Raw genomic sequence first — 21,018 nt, forward strand, 5'->3', positions numbered from 1 at the left:
GAGGTCTTTTGGATATCCCGCTAGGCTGTATCTGCTTCCACCTAATAGGTGTGTTGATTCCTTAAGGAACTACACTAGGTATATAGGGTTTGATTCTTCTTTCGCAAAAGCCACATAGATGCTTATACAATGCTGTACTTACCAGTATTTCTACATCAGTTAAAACCTAGCTGTTGAAAAAAGGAGGCTTATGGCATATTTCTTGTCCCTGAATGTTTTTTGAATTCAAATTGGTGTTGGGATGGGTTTAGAAATGGAAACTACAGGAATTCTGCAATTTCTTGCCTTTTATTCTTTTTTAATGTGAAGATACATGAATTTCAGTAAACTTGGTAATAAAGTCATGCTCTGGCTCAGTGGGGTCTATGTCTTCCTTTTACCCTTTGACTTAATCTGCTTCACTGGCTTATGTTATTCCTCTGTTTTTTAAACTGCAGTCATGGATTCTTTGTAGAGAAACAAATACTCTTGGGAAGGTTCCACTTCCTCCAGTTCTTCTATATGACATTTTTTCTACTAATATCAAGTTTTGAAAAGAAGTCTTTAAATAGAAAGCATTTAACTGTCCTTAGAGTACAGCATGACAATGCAAGAGCGAGATAGTCACTGGTTTCCAGTCTAAGTTGTTTTTTTTTTTAAGACTTGCGAGTCTTGATTGAATGACTCAAAAAGTAGTTTTGTTTCACATCCTTAGTCCTTGACCTGCATGCTGACAGTATCCTTGAGAAGCAATTGTTGCAAATATGTGAACTAGGCAGAGGCTGTTAGTCCAAAGATCCAGTGTCTCAGAGTGAAGCCTTGGCACATACAGGTGATTACAGGAAACCGAACAGCCCCTGTGGTGGGTTGACCCTGGCTGGCAGGTAAACCCCCCACCACCACACTGCTTGCTCACTCCCCTGCAGTGGATTGGGGGAGAGAAACTGAAGGGCAAAAGCTGAAAACTCATGGGTCCAGATAAACAGAGTTTTACAGGTGAAGCACAGTGGTGCACCCAAGCAAAGAATAAAGAATTTATTGGCTACTTCCCATCGGCAGGCAGTTATTAAACCATTTTCTGGAAAGCAGAGCTTCAGCATGCCTAACAGTTACTTGGAAAGACAAATGCCATAACCACAAACCTGTCCCCTTCCTCCTCCTTTCCGCCAGCTTTTCTTGCTGAGCATGAAGTCAATGTGGTATGGAATATACCTCTGGTGAGCTTGGGTCCACTCCCAACCTCTTGACCACACCCAGCGTACTCTCTGGGCAGACAAGAGTGGGAAAAGGATAAAGAAAGAAAACCTTGACACTATGCAAGCAGTGCTGGTGTGTTCCTGACACTGTTTCAGTCACAGATCCAAAATGCTGCACTTCTACCAGCTGCTGTGAAGAAAATTAGCTCCATCCCAGCCAGACCCAGTACACCTCTGAAAAAGTTTCTCAGACAATGTAGATTTATAGTGGACTTTTTATTTAAGAAAACAAAGGAATGGATAAGAATTTTCCAGAATTTGGCTTTAATTGAAATTCACATTAATTTTTGAAATTAAAATTAATCAAATTAAACAATTATTAGTGAGGCAAATTGAAAATAAATTGTAATGCCATTACTATGATTCTCGCTGAAGTTCTATGTGACAGTTTTGTATGATTCCACTGTATTGAGCATTGATGGCCTGGATTGTTTGTCCTGTATTCACAGTTTCAGCTTGTATCATAACTACAAATCCGATAATGTTGTGTGCTTGATTTATCATACATTTATATACAAAATTAATCATTGAAGGGGGTGGGTGTGTGTAAGCTTTGTTATTCCAGTTGTTACCACATGGTAGTTCATCTGAGTTCTTTTATAAAAACAGGTGAGAAAACTGAGAAATGCTGCTGTTCTAACAATAGTCAAATAATGCCATTTTACTCATTTTTACAATTTCTCAAGGCTGTGTGAGGCGATGTTGAACCTGTTCTCTTCCCTCTAACTTTCAACCTGTAAAACATGAATAGTTCTATATAACGAGTTGCATAGCATAACAAGAAGAAATCAATGTGTATATGTATACTAAGATTAAAATTATTTGAAAGGATTTAGTTAATAACTCGTATAATCATAGAACTCATCATCATAATTTGTAAAACAGTAGAAGAATTAACTGCATGGTGTTTGTTGTTTGGGTAGAATGGAAAAAATGTTGCACAAAGCATATAACTGACAAATATTTTGTCAAAATTATGAAAAGGAATGTTTGACAAGAAAGGGATTTGCTGTGAGCCCTTTGGGAGAACACTATTTTTTTTCCTCCTTTAGAAGCTGCATGCTCAGGCTGGTTTGCTCTGCAATTCCTCCCAAGAGCTAAGGAAGGTTTGAGTGGTCTGGATTTTCTGGTTGTTCAAAATGTGACGAAGTGAAGGTGTTATTTGCTTGAGTTTCTTATTTAAGAACTTGGAAAATAAATGATAGATAGACATAGATGACAGGTATCTATTTTTCCACACAATGGAGAGTGAAGTGCTAGCAGAAGTCTAAAGTAGCTTTATTTATTAGTTTTAACTAAGTTGGTAACAATAAAATGTGATTTCATTGTAATTGATATTTAGATTAAGTGTTATTGGATCAATATTAAATGTTTCTAGTATAGTTATGACTTTTTGTGGTCTAGTAAAGGTAGAAGAAAATGGTGACGTTTTCAGACAAATATCTCCTTGGGGACACTAGTTTGTAAAAGCCTGTTGCTGACCCTTTTTTAGATGAGACTTTATAGAGAAGATTTTTCATTATTTAATCACTACCTTAAAATTAGCCAACTAATAGCCAGCAAAGTGTTCAAAGCATGACAAGCCCCAAAAACCCTGCCAGAGGAAGAATTTTCACAGCAAGCTGCAATTACTGTTTGTTACTGTAAAGTGACTGATGTTGGTCCTGTGTAACCCTACTTCTTGCCCATAGAAAAGATGTTTTGATCGAGGCAGAAGAAGGGGCTTTGGTAAGTGATGTCTGTGATTTCTGACAGTTGCTGGAGTGATCATTCGCACTCATAAACCAGTACAGGGAAGATGATTAATGCTGTTTCAGCTTCGTGAGACATCAGGTTGCTCAGAGATGGGCCATCATCATGAGCAGTGTAAAGCTATCTTTTTATCTCCACTTAACAAGGTATCCACGGTTTCAGTGTAGCACTAGGCATAACTGGATTTTTTTGTTCTTTTCTGCCTGGATAATCCTTTCACTTCATGTCTACTAGTGTATCTTAGATTATGAAAACTTTTATGATTTTATGAGTATCTTACAATATAAAAATTATTTAAACTACAGATCTTCACATTAGTTAAGCAAAAACCTTTCTAACCAAAGAACTTTCTTTTGTTTCATTTTCTGAGACAGTAGCTTTTAAAGGAGTAGTGTAGTTTTCTTCTGGTGTAATTGTATTTCAGTAAATTTCCTTATTAATGCCATTACCCTCCAAAAGTGTAATGCTATTGCTTCACAGTGTTACAATTTTACAATTCCGTCTTTATTGCCAGTCCTCTGCCTGAAGTTAGCCTGTTTATTGTACAAATCAAACATACAAGGTTCAAAGTTACAATGAACTGAACCAAATGCACAGTTATGTGTGATGCATGCACATTTCTAAAGTATAACACCATCACAAGCAATATTTTTTAAAATGCTTTCATATATTGTTAAAGTTTTGTGGGTACTTTAAAAATACAGCTGCGTGATGTTTTTCACGCTGCCTCTTCTCACCCTTCATATTTTAAGAAGAAAAAAACAAATATTGAACAATGTGTTAAATGGATTAGAAGAGAAAGGGATGGGGACTGCCTACAGAAGAAGTAGAAGAAACCTAACTCAGAAACTTGTTAACAAATCCAGCTTTGTTGAAATCTAGTGGAAAGACTTCTGTTAATTTTCAGTCGCGTTAGCTAAGGCCTCCCAAGGAGGAAAGGAAAAGCTCTTGAATGGGATATGCTTTTGCTTCTACATTGGTTTCTAGTATCAGCTGAAAATACGGTGACATACAGACACCGATTAAACACGCTTATGGGGATGCTTTCTGAAGGAAGGGCTGGAGGGGAAGATACCTCTCACTAGACTGGTTTACATAATTAAACAAACCAGACAAACCCTCAGTCTTTTCAGATGTCATAAGGGGACACAGGCCCCAATTACTTTTCTGTTTTTCTTCAACTGTTTCAGCTTTATCTAATAAAAGAGCTTACCTTTCTGTATACATTTTAGGTAAAACTATGTGTCTAAACTAAATAAGCTATGGTAGTACAAATTCTTTGAAGATACTTTTCTGGTTAAAACATTCAAGGAGCTAACCCATCCTCATCAGCAGTGCTAATTCACTTTTAAAAGCTGGAAACAAGAAGAGATGGAAATCTTAAAATAATTAAAGTGGTATGAAGGATTAGTGTTTGTCCCTTGAATTTTTTAGCTCTGTGTAAGGACCTGGTTGATACTTTGTAGTCAGTTGTTTTTAATATTTAAAACAATGTCAGGAACTTTTGAACTGTGCTACATTAATGAATTGTTAAGCTGAAATTGCTTCATAGCAGAAAGGGTCATAGAGGAAAAGATTAATCGAAAGAAAAAGCAAACATAGGCCTTTATTGTTAGTATACAGGCAATGAAAATTTCAAACGACTTTATGCTTTGAATAGGAGGTTCCTCTCTCTTTTCTCGCCCCACCCAGGTATTGGTAGCAAGTTTCCAGTAATCTGCACTGTTTGTTGTCAGCTGAGTATTTAAAAAAATATCCTTTGTAAGAGAAATAAGAAATGTAAATTAAAAACCATTTTCACACATTGTTAATAGTCTTGAAGAGAATTCTGTTGTTAAACTGTTCAAGCTTGTGGGGTGTGTTTTTAGCGTTAGTTATGTCATTGTTCTGGTTGGGTTTGGTGGTTGTAGTTTTGATAGCTATAAAATTATTCCCAAATTTTAATATATATAATTATATATTATTATTCCCAAATTCTTACACAGAAGTGTGCAAGCAAGCGTAGTAAAGGTATGCTAACCTGCTGTACTGTTGACAGCGTTGTGTATGTGTAACTGTGTATGTTTATATATGCATATATATTAAAAGGGTATTTTGTATATTTTAAATGTAAATAATATAAATGTGTATTTATGTTTGTATTAGAATGATCTAACTTACCTGTGTAAATCCCATGAAGAGGGTCATCATATAACACAATTGAGGAACTGTTGTTTTACCTTTGGTGTGTGTATGCACGTCCTGTGTACACAGAGGTACCAAATTAGAGCTGAGAGAGAGTGAAAAGAGGGGTTTGAATATTTATTTGTGTCTTCTTTTGTAATATTGTACTGGGGCTCAATGGTTGAATGAGAAGTAAAAGAGGAAAAGTACAGATATATTGTTCAGTAACACCTGAACAGTTGTTCTCCTGGGAACTTGAATTTGAAAAATAAAAAATAGGAAGATTTTTTTGTTTGTTTGTTTACTTTTCCCTTAAAGGGCATAGTCATTCATTGTAAACCTTCTATTTGTTCTGATTAATAAAAAAGGAGTTAAATCAAACTGTGTAAATATTGAGCCAGGAGTACGAGTGTGGGGGACACAAAACTCTCTGTGCCTCTGTGGTTGGGGGTTAGACAGATGCCAGGTATTTGGAAATAATTTTTTTTTCAATTTTCTTCCCCTGTGTTTTTGCATGTCCTGATATTTTTGGCTATGTGTGTTCTGCTATAACCTCTAAGACAAATTTTGTGTTCAAGATCAGATTTTACAAAATGCAGAGGCCCTGAGCAACTGACAGATCTAGCCTTCAGAAGTGTTGACTTCCGAGTGTCTTTCACATTTACTTCTGGTGAGGGTGAAATGTGTAGTGTGTATGTCCTTCCTTCTTTGCCATGACTTTGTTGTCTTTCCCTGTGTACAACCTTCCCTTAATGGAGTGCCCTTCACAAGACTGATGGCATGCCACGGTCTTCACTCTCTCTTCTTCTGACAGAGAGATGAGAGTCTCCTGTCTCTGCAGATTCCTAGGGAGCAGCTGAAGCCAATAAAAATAGACTTTTGGGTTCAGTCCTGCTCTAAGTCTGGCAGAAATCCCAGAGAAGCTGCTGGGAGTTTTGATTAAGACCAGAATTCAGGTTAGGGACCACTGTTTGCATTTAAATATGTATCTTCTGGTTTTTCTACTTAAATGCTGTAGCACTGAACTGGTCTATAAGAACTAAAAAGGAGAAACTGAAAGACAGAGCCTAGAAGACATTTCTGTTGCTCAGCTTGAAACAGTAGCTTCGTGTAACTGGTGAAAAGCATATTGGACTTTAGAATTAGTTTTAATGATTTTGACAGTGAAGTATGGCACAGCAGTTATGTATCAAAGAAAATGTTTTGTTTCAAACTATTGTTCAATTTAAAATTAATTAAATATGAAGGTTTGAAATTCTTTAAGTTTGATCTCCTTCAAATTTTGAACCATATCTGTCTTCATAAGCATTAGTTATGCAATGTCTTAAAAGCTATAGTTGCTCTAGTAAAATTCTATGGAAAAGAATAATCTGGGTATTATTCTAATCCAGGCACAGACTTTGCTGAGGCCAATTAGGAGCACATTGTGCCCAGGCTTGCAAAATACTGGAGTGACAAAAATAAACTGTTTTATTCCACCTCAGAGTAATATCTTTGTACATGAGAAACAGCAGTAAGTTGTTTCTTCATTGAAAGAAGAGGTGAATCCTCTGAATTAACTTCTGTCCTATATTTTGATGGTTAAAAGATACCCAGCTTTATAGTTTCCCATTGAAAATACTGTATATGCCAAAGAGGTAAATCTCTTTTGTTTTGCTGAACAAAAAAGAGAGATCTGAAGAAGAGGAAACTATGCTTCTGCCTCTCCAAAGAGAGAACTCTAGTGAGTAGTAACTGGCTGGGATTTTACTTTATTCTCAAGTCAGACGAAGTATCAGGATAGTCTAGATGATCATCTGGGGAAATGTTTCTTGCAAGCTAAATGTGATTTTATTTTCATTTTTTTTCCCCCTCAGACCAATGTGTGAAATAGTTGGTTTTCCTACTTGCATGAACAATTAACAACATTGCATTTCAGCTGCATGTTCGTGGTTTTAATTTGGTTTCTGATTTGCTGAGGCTTTTTGCATGTTTTTCTTAATTTATGGAGGATTTGGTTATGAAATATTTTCTCTCCTCCTTTTGTGAGTATAGATGCATTCTGAAGGCCTTGCTAAAATGGATACTCAGAAGAATGCAGATAATGGGAAAGACTCCACAGCTGCAGTCGTTCACTTTTACCTAAGTTCAGCAGAGGCTCCATCATGCGTTAAGGCGCCTAACTTTGTTCTGACTCTGGGTTTTGGCCATCTTGGGGCTAACATGTAAATATAATCTCCTTTTATGTCTTCCTTCTTATTTTTGACCTCACAAAGTAGTACACAAATTGTCATAGGGTTGAAAAGCATTAGGCCACTTCTCCAATTTAAGCTACGTATAGTTGCTTTTAAATTTTGCAACTATGTAAAACTAAGCATTTCACCTTTGCATTGTCCTGACGGCTCTTTTGCACTTGGCTAGCTGAAATATGTCCCAATATACCATGGTGAGATCAGAGTTTCTGAGAATGATTAAGTATTCTCTGTGTACCTCTTCTGCAAACCCTTCTCCATGTGGGTAATCTTAAAATGCCTCACTTTCATTAATGGGAGTGGTTTCTGGCACGAACAATGACACTGAACTCCAAAGCGAGGGTGTAAGGGTGTGTGTGGGAGTCTACAGTGTGCTCTTTACACTGTTCTTCAATACTCTTAAAAGTTTATCACATCTGCACACCTGAATCTTTACATTTCCTCTTTGCTGACAAGGGATTGTGTTCCTTTGAGGTTAAACTGAATAGCAGTGATTTTCTGGCGTGGGGAACTAAAAACCTGTGGAAGATGTAATTGAAGTTTTCGTGTGGTGGTCCAGAAAAGTAGCATATTTTCTTTCCAGGCATATAGCAAGGTATTAACTTCTTAATTGTTGGGATGTGAGGGAATTAAAGAATATAATGTGCATTTGTCTGGCTTTCCAGAGTCCAAGTTTTAATGAGTAATATCTTTTTCTTCTCATCATATGGGCAAATCTTGTCTTGTCAGTGAAATCTGAATGCAAGGTTTTGTGCAGGGTACAGAATTTCAATAGAGGTAAGGAGGATCCTTTCTGTCATTGAAAATCAACCATTCAGCAGTCAGGCTGTAACAGAAAATCTTTCTGCGTGCCCCTGTTCCACCTACAAAGCTTTGTTGGTAGTACAACGTACTCTCACAGTGAGGTTTTAAATGGCCTTGGCTTCACTCCTGTTTTCTGGTATTAGTGTACTTAGGTCTTACCCTTGACTGTATGGTGGAGAGGAATATCTCTGGTTTCACTTCCATTGAAGTTTTGAGGTTTGGGGCTTGGGGCTTTGGGGACGGATATTACTACTTGTGCTGTAGTCCTGAAGGAGCCTGGTTGTGGACCGAAATGCCAGTATTCTGGGAATTCTTTTAACTCAAAGGAGAAACACAAGAGGAGAGAGCAGTAGGCAGCATTGTACGCAGTTACTTCACTGCATTGACTTTTGTAGACGTCTCAGCGAAGTAAAGATGTAAGAAGCTAGTGTTAGGATAGTGGGTATGAACTGCTGAATCTTGCAAAAGATTATTCTTGTGATTTCTTATCTCCATGTACACTTTGCACAGGGGTAATTCAGCCTGTAACTTCTTGTGATAACTGATGATAAGTATTTAGTTGTGTGTCAGCTTGTGTGTTAAGTATTTGCTCATAGAGGTATTTCATTAGAGTCCAGTATCCAAACTGGGATGGAAACATTATATAGAATCATTCAGGTTGGAAAAGACCTTTGAGATCATCAAGTCCAACCATCAACCCTACTCTACCAAGTACCCCCCTAAACCATATCTCCAAGCACCACATCTAAATGACCTTTAAACACATTAAGAGATCATGACTCAACCACTTCTCTGGGCAGCCTATTCCAGTGTCTGACAACCCTTTCAGTGAAAAAAAAATTCCTAATGTCAAGCCTAAACCTACCCTGGTGCAGCTTGAGTCCGTTCCCTCTTCTTCTATCATTAATCACCTGTGAGAAGGTGAGCACCTACCTCTCTACAGTGTCCTCTCAGGTAGCTGTAGAGAGCAACAAGGTCTCCCCTCAGCCTCCTTTTCTTAAGACTAAATAGCCCGAGTTCCCTCAGCTGCTCTTCATAAGACTTGTTCTCCAGGCCTTTCACCAGCATCATTGCCCTTCTCTGCACTCTCTCCAGCACCTCAATGTCTTTCTTGTATTGAGATGCCCAGAACTGAACGCAGTACTCGAGGTGTGGCCTCACCAATGCCGAGTAGACGGGGACGATCACTTCCCTACTCCTGCTGGCCACACTATTGCTAATAGAAGCCAGGATGTCATTGGCTTTTTTGGCCACCTGGGCACACTGCTGACTCATGTTCAAATGCTTGTCAATCAGCACCCTCAGGTCCTTTTCTGCCTGGCAGCTTTCCAGCCACTCATCCCCAAGCCTGTAGCATTGCATGGGTTTGTTGTGGCCCAAGTGCAGGACCTGGCACTTGGCCTTGTTGAAGCTCATCCAGTTGGCCTCGGCCCATTGATCCAGCCTGTCCAAGTCCCTCTGTAGATCCTCCCTACCCTCGAGCAGATCAACACTCCCACCTAACTTGGTGATATCTGCAAACTTACTGAGGGTGCATTCTATCCCTTTGTCAAGATCATTGATAAATAGGTTAAACAGAAGCGTCCCTAGTGCTGACCCCTGCAGAACACCACTTGTGACCAGCCACCAGCTGGATTTAACTCCATTGGTCACCACTCTCTGGGCCCGGCTGTCCAGCCAGTGTTTCACACAGCAGAGCGTGTGCTCATCCAAGCCACGAGCAGCCAGTTTCTTCAGTAGAATTCTGTGGGAAACAGTGTCAAAGGCTTTATGGAGGTCAAGGTAAACAACATCCACAGCCTTTCCTTCATCCGGGGAGTCATAGAAGGAGATCAGGTTCGTTAAGCAGGACCTACCTTTCATAAACCCGTGCTGACAGGTCCTGATCACCTGGTTGTTCTGTAAATGACTCGTGATGGCACTCGGGATGATCTACTCCATTGCCTTCCCTGGCACCAAGGTCAGACTGACAGGTCTGTAGTTTCCTGGATCCTCCTTTTGGCCTTTCTTGTAGATGGGTGTCGCATTTGCTGTTATCCAGTCCACTGGGACCTCCCAGTTAGCCAGGACTTCTGGTGATTGAAAGAGGCTCGGTGAGCACATCCGCCAACTGTTTCAGTGCTCTTGGATGTAGCCCATCCGGCCCCATAGGCTTGTGTACATCAAAGTGGTGTAGTAGGTCACTGACCACTTCCTCTTTAATTGTGAAGGCCACATTCTCCCCCCCGCCCCGCCCCCTGTCTTCCAGCTCAAGGGCCTGGGTGTCTAGGGAACAACTAGTTCTACTACTAGAGACTGAGGCAAAGAAGGCATTGAGCACCTCAGCCTTCTCCTCATCCTTTGTCACTGTGTTTCCCCCTCTGTCTAGTAAAGGAGGAAGGTTCTCCCTAGCCCTCCTTTTGTTGTTGATGTATGTATAGAAACATTTTTTATTGTCCTTAACAGCTGTAGCTAGGTTAAGGTCTAATTGGGCTTTGGAGTCTCCTAATTTGCTCCCTGAATAGCCTCACTACCTTTTTTCAGTCCTCATGGGAGACCTGCCCCCTCTTCCAAAGGTCATAAACTCTCCTTTTGTTCCTGAGGTATATAGTAGCAGGGCTTGTAGAAGTATAAAGAAACACATACATTTACAAGAATCTCCAACGAAAATTGGAGACCTTGCTGGAACCAAGATTGAGATGTATTTATTTCCCAGGTTTTTTTCCACACTTGAAATTTTGTAGCTGTCTGTGTATGATACTGCAGTTGCACATGGCAACAGTTTCTTCCAAGAAGTTTGTAAGTATATGGAAATACTTTGCTTCTAAAAGCAACTGAATTCCATGGATGACAAAAGCAAACTGTTTCCATGTTTTTATCTTTGCTTTTTTTGTGTAAACTTTTCAGATTGTTTTGTGCTTTAAAATAGTAGAACTATTTTCTTCAATGTTCAGATTGATTACAGAAAATTGCATTTTATTTCATAAATACTGATGATTACCTGGTACTTTGCCATTGTTTCCCATGTGCTAGCTGTGTAAGAATGAATTATTTTTAATTAAAAAAAATTAAGATCTGCAGTTAATACTATACTAATACTTCTATCTGCTTAAAACTGACATAATATCAATTATATTAAAATGGGTGTGCAAACCCTGGAATGTTGTTTTTGGAAAAAAGCTGCTTTCACTGCTCCAACAAGAAGAAAATGAGAATGTGCTTGGAATGGACATGACAGCAGTAATGGTGGAAACTGGAATTTTGCTAAAAGCTACAAAGCCCACATAGACTGCTGCATTAAACAAGCTTTTTTTCACTTCTTTCATTTAGAGCTTCCCTTCACTCCCTTTTTGGTTGCCATGTGTATATTAAGTTGCCTAATCAATTGCAGGAGTTTGTGTGATGGAAAGTACTGCATCACAGGAGCTGGTCGGAAATGGTCATGTGGGACCAGTAGAACAGTAGTAAAACTTCAACCTGAAAATGAAAGCTGTCAGCTGTATAAAAATGTTCAAGTCTTTATGATATATTTAACATAGATGTCCAAGACCTTTTTCAACTGAACTGCTCTTCTTCACGATTATATATCGAAATAAATTTTATAGTTCCAGACAATGACTAAAGAACTTTCTGTGGATGTTTCTCAACTTGTGAGTTATCCACAATTTTAAATATTTAAAAGACTTTGAAGTTCCTTGTTTATGTTAATTGTACACTTAATTGTATTAAATACTTAATTAAGCACTTGACACACGAGTTTTCTTTAAAAAAAAAAAAAAGGGTCAGGGGAAGGAGGCTCAGACTTTACTATTCAGGCCTTGGTTTATGTGAACTTTTTAGTTTAAATAGCTGTACTGCCCATAGACTGTTTTTTCCAAGAGGAATTAATAGCTTTGCCAAGTCTCTTTCATTTTCCAAGAGACTAGCTGTCATTTTCAGCCAGCAGTCTTTTTTCCGTAACTTGCTGGATATCACCTTTGAAAAAAATGCTTTTTATTTATATCACGCCTGAATCAGTACAGTTTATCTAACTTCCTGTTACCTTTGAAACCTCCCTTATGGTGAACCCTCAGTGTTGGCAGCTAAGCATTACTGCAAAAAGAACAATTTACCATGTTAGGATGATTAAAATATTGAAGAAAAAACAATTTTAGCTAATCTTTAATGAAACAAACATAGGTACCTTTGTAATGTTTAAGTATCTTTTTGCATGCTGTTACTTGTGATCTGCAGAAGTTGGAGTTGAACAAGAAGAATAGTGTATGCCTATCCATACGTTTCAGATTTGTGATCTGAACTCAAACACGATTATGAGTATTACCAACACTTTCATACTCAGATGAAAAGTTAATCAAGGAAGGCCCTGATCTCCCACTTTTTGGAAACACAAGGTTAGAATCAGTGGGAGAATGGCATATGCCCTGCTCTTCAATCCTGCTGATATTATGGTAGGAGTCACACACGGTGGGATTTCCCATTGCAGGAAGATGGAGCTCGATTATACTTTTAATTCTTGAAACATTTAGATTTCACGTTGCAAAGGGGAAAATTCAAATACAGTTTCTTTGAAAAATCTCATCAGTAATCAAGGAGTAGATGCTGCAACATAATAGATGCAGCAAAAATAAGTTTCAGGTTTCTGGAGACTTTTGAATGTTGGTGAAAATTATTTGACAATAAAGTTCCTGGTAGCTCTAACAGCAAGTGCTACTTTCCAGCATTCAGGTCTGATGTATTAGATTGTTTAACTGATAATGTAGGAAATGGATTTTTGAGGTGTCATTAGTAATAATAAGCTGTTTACTCTACTTGAGCCTGCAAGTAAGGTGGTAGAAGTTGAAATTACTTATTTTCTCACTTGGTCATTAATATTTGCTAAATTATACTCATGGGAGAGAGGTTCAGTAAAAAGTCCTTGTGAAAGGCAAATTTGCTTTGTAAGGAAGTGAAACAGATTTATCAAGTATTAGGTTTTGTTCTGTAATTGAGGGTTGGAGAAGACCTCCTCCTTCACTTACTCCTCATGTGTTTCATACTGATCAGCATGCTTAATGTTTTCAGTATTTTATTTTTAGTAATGAAAGTATCAATAATCCAAATAGCTTATAAAGAAAAATGTTTACTTCCAGACATTGCTTCCTCATTTAGTTATGGTTCTATGGAGGTTTTTTAAAATAAAAAGGATGGAAGAGACTTCACATTTCCTCCTAATCTTTCTAGCACTCACAGATGTGAAATACAGGATTTGTGATAATATGCCACTCCAGCATTGCAGTCTATGTCCTTTTATCCTTCTGGAGCTTTTGCATAGGCTTTGTGTAGTTGCAGGAGACTACTACTGCACCATGAATAGTACGATTGGGCTTTATACATAAGCAGTGTGTTGGCATTGGGAGCCTTCAGTTAAAATTTCAGTGTGCTTTCCCATGAAAGGAAACTTTCATATTGTTCCAGGTAACTTGCAATGGACTTTCCAACATGTCTATGTGCCTTTTTACTTCCCTTTTTCTTTATGTCTTACTTTTTCTCTTTTTAGTTACCTGAGAAGAGGTAAAATTTTCATGGGCAGGGGTAGTTAGTTAACACAGTATGAAACTGTTGAGGGCAAGACAGTGACAAATTTCAGATAGAATTTGGATCCTTATATGTGTACCAAAATATTTTAATGTTTTTTCCCCAAATGACGAGAAATGGTAGTTGGGATGTTAAACATTATGTTTCAGGTTTTGAGGTAGTGAGTGGAAAATTAGTGTGGCAGATTATCCCATGTGTGCTTACAGCAGGCTTTTTATACCTTCATCTGAATCATGAGGGTTTGGCCAGAGGTACAGGAAGAAAAACAAAATAAATAGATATTGGACCGTATCCAACAGTAGAATTCTTACATTTCTAATGCTTGTGGCAGTCTCCCTATCAAATAGTCTTTTTTAAATTACAGGTAGAAGTAGAATAGACTTACAGTTTTTTAAAAAGGAGTTAATGGAAAAGATCCCAGGAACCGTGATAGTTGCATAGTCACATTTGTGACTACAGAATGCACACTTCTATGAGAGAATAGAAATGCTGTAGTATAGTTAAATTTAGAAGTCTAGTATGCTGTTTCCAGGGTGGTTTTTTTATGTTGATGGCAAGAAAAAAGCACTTCTTATTAAATTTAATTATATTAACAATTTGGATTGTTGTAAAGTTTGTCATTCATAGAATCATAGAATAGTTTGTGTTGGAAGGGTCCTTTAGAGGCCAACTAGTCCAACACCCTTCAATGAGTAGGGAGATCTTTAGCCAGATCAGGCTCCTCAGAGCCCCATCCAACCTGACCTCAAGTGTTTCTACCACCTCTGGGCAGCCTGTTCCAGTGTTTCACCACCCTCATTGTAAAAAATTTCTTCCTTACATCTAGTCTAATTCTCCCCTCTTTTAGTTTAAAACTGTTAGCCCTCATCTTATCACTACGCTCCCTGATGAAGAGTCCCTCCCCATCTTTCCTGTAGGCACACTTGAAGTACTGGAAGGCCGCAACAAGGTCTCCCCAGAGCCTTCTCTTCTCCAGGCTGAAAAACCCCAACTCTCTCAGCCTGTCCTCGTAGGAGAGGTGCTCCAGCCCCTGATCATCTTTGTGGTCCTTCTCTGGACTTGCTCCACCAGGTCCATGTCTTTCCTTGTGCTGAGGGCCCTGGGACTCGATGCAGTACCATAGGTGGGGTCTCACCAGAGGAGAGTAGAGGGAGAATCACTTCCTTTGACTTGCTGGCTGCACACCTTTTGATGCAGCCCAGGATGCAATTTGCACATTGCCAACTCATACCCAGCTTTCCATCCACCAGCACCCCCAAGTCCTTTTTCCACAGGGCTGCTCTCAATCCCTTCATCCCCCAGCCTGCATTGATGCTGGGGATTGCCCTGACCCAGATGCAGGACCTTGTACTTGGCCATGTTGAACTTCATGGCGTTCACGTAGTCCCACTTTTCAGTCTTGTCCAGGTATCTCTGGATGGCATCCCGTCCCTTAGGCATGTCAGCCACACCACTCAGCTTCATGTTGTCTGCAGACTTACTGAGGTTGTACTGATACCACCATCTCTGTCATCGATGAAGTTATTAAACAGCACTGATCCCATTACAGACCTTCTTCAAGTCATGGTGCATATTGAGTGTGGTCTTCTGAGGTGGAAAAAAAATATGCATAACACGTATGTGCTGAAAATCACTTTCTTTCACCAAAGCAGTTACATTTTCTAAGCAACAAATTATTTAGAACGTGTTCTAACATACGTTCTTTTTGGCAAGATTATACTGGGAGCAATCCTGGGAAAGGAACAAACGAAGAAACACCTAACAATAAGACTAGAAAACTAGTATAGAAAAGATGATTCATTCATAAACTCTGGGTTTTTAGGGTCAGATGAACCATTATAGTAATATAGTCTGACTGTATGAAACAGACCATAGAATCCCACATGGTAATTTCTGAATCAAATCCACAGCTTCATTTGAAACTGCAGGGTGTCTTCAGAATGGCATCTAGTTTTAGTACGTTTGCTTCCCAAAAGTAAAAATATACTATGTGACTAGAGACCTTTATGTAAACAGCTGTACTTTACTATTAGCCTGAACATTCCTACCTTCACTTCATATTGTAAAATCTGAAGTTTTCCGCTTGGCAGAGAAGACCAGCCACTACTCAGATTCTTTACCTTTGGACTTTGTTTTGGATAAACTGAATGGATAAAGATTTTTAAAATGGATATATTTGTTATGGATAATATTTTTAATTACATTTTTTTTTAAACATTAATATTACTATGAAGCATGTTTCTGAAATCTTAAATTATTCTTCTGACTCTTTTGCATAATTTTTCAAGTTTTCCTGTACCCTGTTTGAAATGCAGTTGTCATAGCTGTGTGAAGAGCCACTCTTGCTGGATGCAGATAGCAGGTTACTTCCTGTTGCTATCTGGAAATGGTCTGCTGCTAGGTTTGTGATGTCTGTAGCCCAAGGTGATATAAGCTGCATAGTCTTTTAGGACCTCAGGATCTGTTGCTTATATGTCATTGTTCTAAAGTATCATTCAGGATCTCAGCATTTTGGGTTGAATTTATTTTTATTTGTAAATCTGCTTGAAAGTTTAATAATAGTTTTGTTTCTTCTTCTACTGTTTAAGTTGCAGTAGTCAGATTTTTAGGTGCCCTCCTGCAGACTTACACTGATGGAAGTTGCTTGGTTATAGAGCATGAACATTGTGATTTATGCATTCTTTGTTTATTAAGGCATGGGTACATACATATATAGGTTTCCAGAGCATATGTTTCTTACTTAATAGGATATATTAAGCAATGGGTGTATTAGTATCACTCCTTCTTCTATGTAACTCATTCATATTCTCTTCCATGAACACTCTTTGTAGTCTGGTTATATTCTCTAAGCTTTCTTTCAAACACACTCTCCAAACTGAACTTTTCATTACTAGGGTTGACAGCGTATACACATCTTATGTCTTATGGGAAGGTAATGGAACTCAGATACAATCACAGCTCAAGTTTAAGTTCCAAGTTCAATCTTGTCTGATTGAATTCTGAACCTGAAGATCTTTGGCCAGAATATTCTTGTGGATCATGAACAATTACACAGAAGAATACATAATTTGTATTTCTACTGCTGCTGTAACTGCTTCATATTGTCCAGAGACTGGTCCTATTAAAAAGTGTACCTTGGAGAACAGATACTATACAAATAAAATACTGTCCAGTAGAACTATTTATTTTCTGAATAGGAATTCCAGAGTGAGATGGGAGATCAAGATTATCAGTCTTGGTGAATGCAAGCTTTGGAAATTTTAGATATATATAATAAATCATTATTTGATTTCATTATAGGGGCATTCCCTTGTGAAGAACTGCACTTCATTTGATTGCATGGAGTAAGAAATGCATGACCAGCCATCAGGCTTAAGTTCTGCAGAGGAATTGCAGATAGAGTAGCTCTCCAGGAAAAGATGTGTGACTACCTGGGCTGATGCAGAATACAACTTCAGAAGTGGGACAGGATTTGGTATTCCCATACAGATCTGTGTAGATCCAGAAAGATTGTGCTGCCTTGCACTACTGGAAATTTACTTTCTTCTGCTAGTGACTCTGTTTTCTAATGGGACTCTCAGTGTTGCTAGTGGCTTGTAAATGATCTTTTCAGGTTTTACCCACACACGTTCTTTTGGTCTTTTTCAGCTTCATGTTTTTGAGCGTTTCATTCATGAGGAGTCTAAACTAAATTTTCAGGAAAGCCTAGACGTTATTGGTCTGACTGCAGTCACCACTTGGGCAAAAATTCTGCAATGTGCAGGTTACAGTCAAAGAAGCGGCTGTCAATACATAGAACAGACCCACAGACTTTCCCAGAATCTGCCTGTTGTTTGTACTTCTGTCATTAATGAGAAAATGAAATTAACAGACTCTTTTTAATTGTTTGTATTACTGTTGGATTAGCGGTGTATGTAACTTGAGCGACATTAGAATGGGTGTCTGCTCATTAAGCAGTAGTAAAATCTTTTTCCATGCATATGAAGCCCATCGCTTTAGCTGCATGACATAAAGAATGCTTTTACAGATAATACTAGGCAATAAATTACAATACAGCTATTTGCTGAAAAGCGCAATACTGTTTTCCAAGAATGAAATAGTGTCATTGAATTCAGTAGTCAAATTCTCATTTGTTTTTACCAGGGTAAGGATTTAATTCCATTTCTTTCAGTTCTTAAATTCTGAGCAGTTCTGGTTTTCTTCTTTCATCAGGCTGACTGTTGCTGATGGTTTGCAGGTGAATGCAGTCTGTCATGTATTCCCTTCAATCTTTGTGACATCTGAGTAAACTTTATGTGAAAGAACTGTATAGTTGTAATCTGTGGTGGAGTCTATTCCCTATCCTTACCACTTAACTAAAATCCAGACAAGATTACAGTGAGTTACTGGAATTTAAATCTTTGATAGTTGGAGTTTGTGTTTCAAATATTTGTCATTCTCATATGAGGCTATAGCTTGATGAGATCAGTGTCTTCTGCTATCAGTCATCAGGATCTGTATTTATGTTAAAAAATCAGCTTTCTCCAATTTGGCAAGGACTTTGGATGGGATGAAACTGAGACCGTTATAAAGCTGCTTGCCTTCCAGTACGTTGGATGAAAGATCACGCGAACCTTTTTCTAATGGACAGGATCTTCTTTTTATAATGTGCATATTTTACTAGACTACCTTTGTGGCTCGGTGGACACAGGGGAAGCTCAAAGGTGTGATTGAAAATTATTTTCTAATGAAAATCAAGAAAGATGAAAATTCACAGTCCTTACTGCATATTTAAGATCTTTTACTCTCCTTTTACTGTTAGGCATTTTTGTTGTGGATACTTATCTGCTTGCTTAACTTTATTTAAAGTGAACAGCCCAGCTGAAATTAACTGCCAGTCTGTGCAAGAGTCTTTCCCAGACTGGTACCTGGGAACCTTATCAAAGAAAGGGAGCAGAACATTGACTTCTATTTGAGCTAGCTTTTATTTTAAAAGTCTCGTGCCTTAGTGCAAAGAAAATGAAGTCTCACTGGGAAGACCGTTTTCTCCCTTTCCAAACATGTCAAAACTCTTGGTTTTATTCTTGAGGATGAAAGTATCAAGTTCTAGAAGGCACTGATTGTCCCATTTTAGCTTGATTGTGAGACGAATTGCACACTAATGAAAGTTTGGAAGACAGTGTTCAGTAGGAAAAAAAAGGAGAACAGGATGGGACAGCAGGTGTAACCTCACTGTTGTGCCTTTTTTTATGTGACTGAGTCTGAGTGGAAGCTTTGCATTTTCTTCTTTTTTTTCCCCCTAACTTAAAGTTTCCATAAGGATATGAAATCTGGCTTAGAGCAACCATCTGTTTCTCGTTTGTTCCTAGAGAATTTCAGGTAATTGTTGTTCCCGGTTTGTGTTGCCCCATAAGGTCAAAAAATATTTCTCATTATACAGGTTGAACATTAATGAGCTAACTATTTACAAGAATTTGACTAGAGTATATTTTCATATAGTTTGTATATTGTATTAAATGTACTCAGTATAGCTTGAATAGGTTGTATTATGTCATGTTATTCCTCTGAAAATAAATTGTGGTTTACCAGTTAGTCCTCTGTAGGTAGCACTGTTTTGCCCTAAGCATTCCATCAGGAATGTTGATTCTATGATGGTTGCTAGCATGAGCCTTGATCAGTGTGCAGCGAACAAAAGTATGGCTTCTGTGGTCTGTAATTCCCTCCCATGAATCGCAATGAAGTAACTTAGGAACAAGAAAACCAGTTCCTAGTCCTTGTTTGCTTAATCTGATCTGCTGTTTTGATTGGTTACTTGTTTGTTCGTAAAACTCATTTATTATGGATTTTACTGGACACATTGTCAACACACAGATCAATTTTAGGTCCAGCTGCCTTTCGTTAGTTACATCTATCAGAAAGAAATAAATTGGAAGAAAAGATAACCTTGTGGAAATGTTACCTTCAGTAGAAGGTGTAATACTACTTCTCTAAGAAATAACATAACTTAGATTTCCAGGTCCTCTTGGAATTTTCTTAATATAGGTATCTACTGAATTAAAAATTTATTCCTTCTGTAGTTACTGGTAGACTCTCTTATATAATACAGTGATCTTTTATATTTTCCAGATTACAGAACAGGCCCATGTTTCACACAGGTTAACAACCAGATGTGTCAGGGCCAGCTAACTGGAATTGTTTGCACAAAAACCCTCTGTTGTGCAACCATTGGGCGTGCCTGGGGTCACCCCTGTGAAATGTGCCCTGCTCAGCCTCAGCCATGCCGTCGTGGCTTCATCCCTAATATTCGCACCGGAGCATGTCAAGGTAAGCCTTCTGGTTTCAGTTGATAATGGGGAAGACTTCTTGCGTTGTATCATCACTATCGTCTGGCCAGTCACCTGGCTCCTCATCGAGGTTGTTCGAAATGTCCCTGTCCTTGTGCTTGGGATCTTGTATTAGGGCCTGCTCTTTAAGGGCATACACAGTTCTGCCCTGTTTCTCCCAAGTTAGCACTGACCTTCTGTACTGCTTTATCTTCTACTGTCTTCTTGTTTTCTCTGTGTTTCTGTGAAGTTAAACCTTGCATCATCAGCTGCATCTTTTGCCTTTGCACCTTTCCTTGTAACCTTTCAGTTTGAGCAAGCAGTTCTCTTTTTGTCTTCCGATCACTTCTTTTCATTACAATTGGCATAATAGCATACACCCAGCATCTTATGGATGGTGCCTTTACCTTTTCCATCTTCAACTTTTCACTGTGCCAGGTCTGTGTGGCTTTTCACCTGGTGCCACTCAGACTGGTAGTCTCAGACCCAAGCATTGTCAAAGCAGGGCCAGGGGGGGAATCCCATGCTTACCCAAATAAACCTCTACCCTGTTATCCTCGGACCCTGCTCGCTGCGCCATTTTGTGTCCCCCCTGCGAGTGAGGACTATTCTGCTCTATTCCAAAATTCTCAATAATCTGCTCAACAGGCATCACTTGGGTCCCAGGAAAGTATCCTTACCCTGCATCCGAGGTGACAGGAGACCACCAAGGCACAGGCCCACCCTTCCTTGGAAGCACTGGAATGGGGTTCTTGGGGAGTGATTCGCCCACCCTTCCTGGCAGTGTCTGGGCTCAGCGCCCAGTGCTGCCACTGCGCTGCTGCTGGGCCGGCTCGAGCCCAGCAGGAGGGAAGGCCAGACCCGGCCAAAGTGCAGCCCCTCTGTCTGGGTCACCTCCCTGCAGAGCGTGGCATCTATTAACAGTGCAGGGTGAGGTTAGTGTTAGGGCTGAAACCAGATGCTGTAAATCGGCACAGT

At 38.9% G+C, this 21,018-nt stretch overlaps 1 protein-coding gene across 2 annotated transcripts in view; it reads left to right on the top strand.

Moving 5' to 3' along the window:
* FBN2 (fibrillin 2) overlaps nucleotides 1-21,018 on the top strand; it is a 170,309-nt gene that overhangs the window by 18,613 nt on the left and 130,678 nt on the right. For both annotated transcript variants that reach the window (XM_086479915.1, XM_086479916.1), the window contains exon 6: nucleotides 19,844-20,041. In XM_086479915.1, the coding sequence (XP_086336041.1) occupies nucleotides 19,844-20,041 (198 nt within the window). The remainder of the gene's footprint in view (nucleotides 1-19,843; nucleotides 20,042-21,018) is intronic.

The sequence above is a fragment of the Leptosomus discolor genome, chromosome Z, assembly GCF_034619465.1.
Source record: "Leptosomus discolor isolate bLepDis1 chromosome Z, bLepDis1.hap2, whole genome shotgun sequence".
NCBI lineage: Eukaryota > Metazoa > Chordata > Aves > Leptosomiformes > Leptosomidae > Leptosomus > Leptosomus discolor.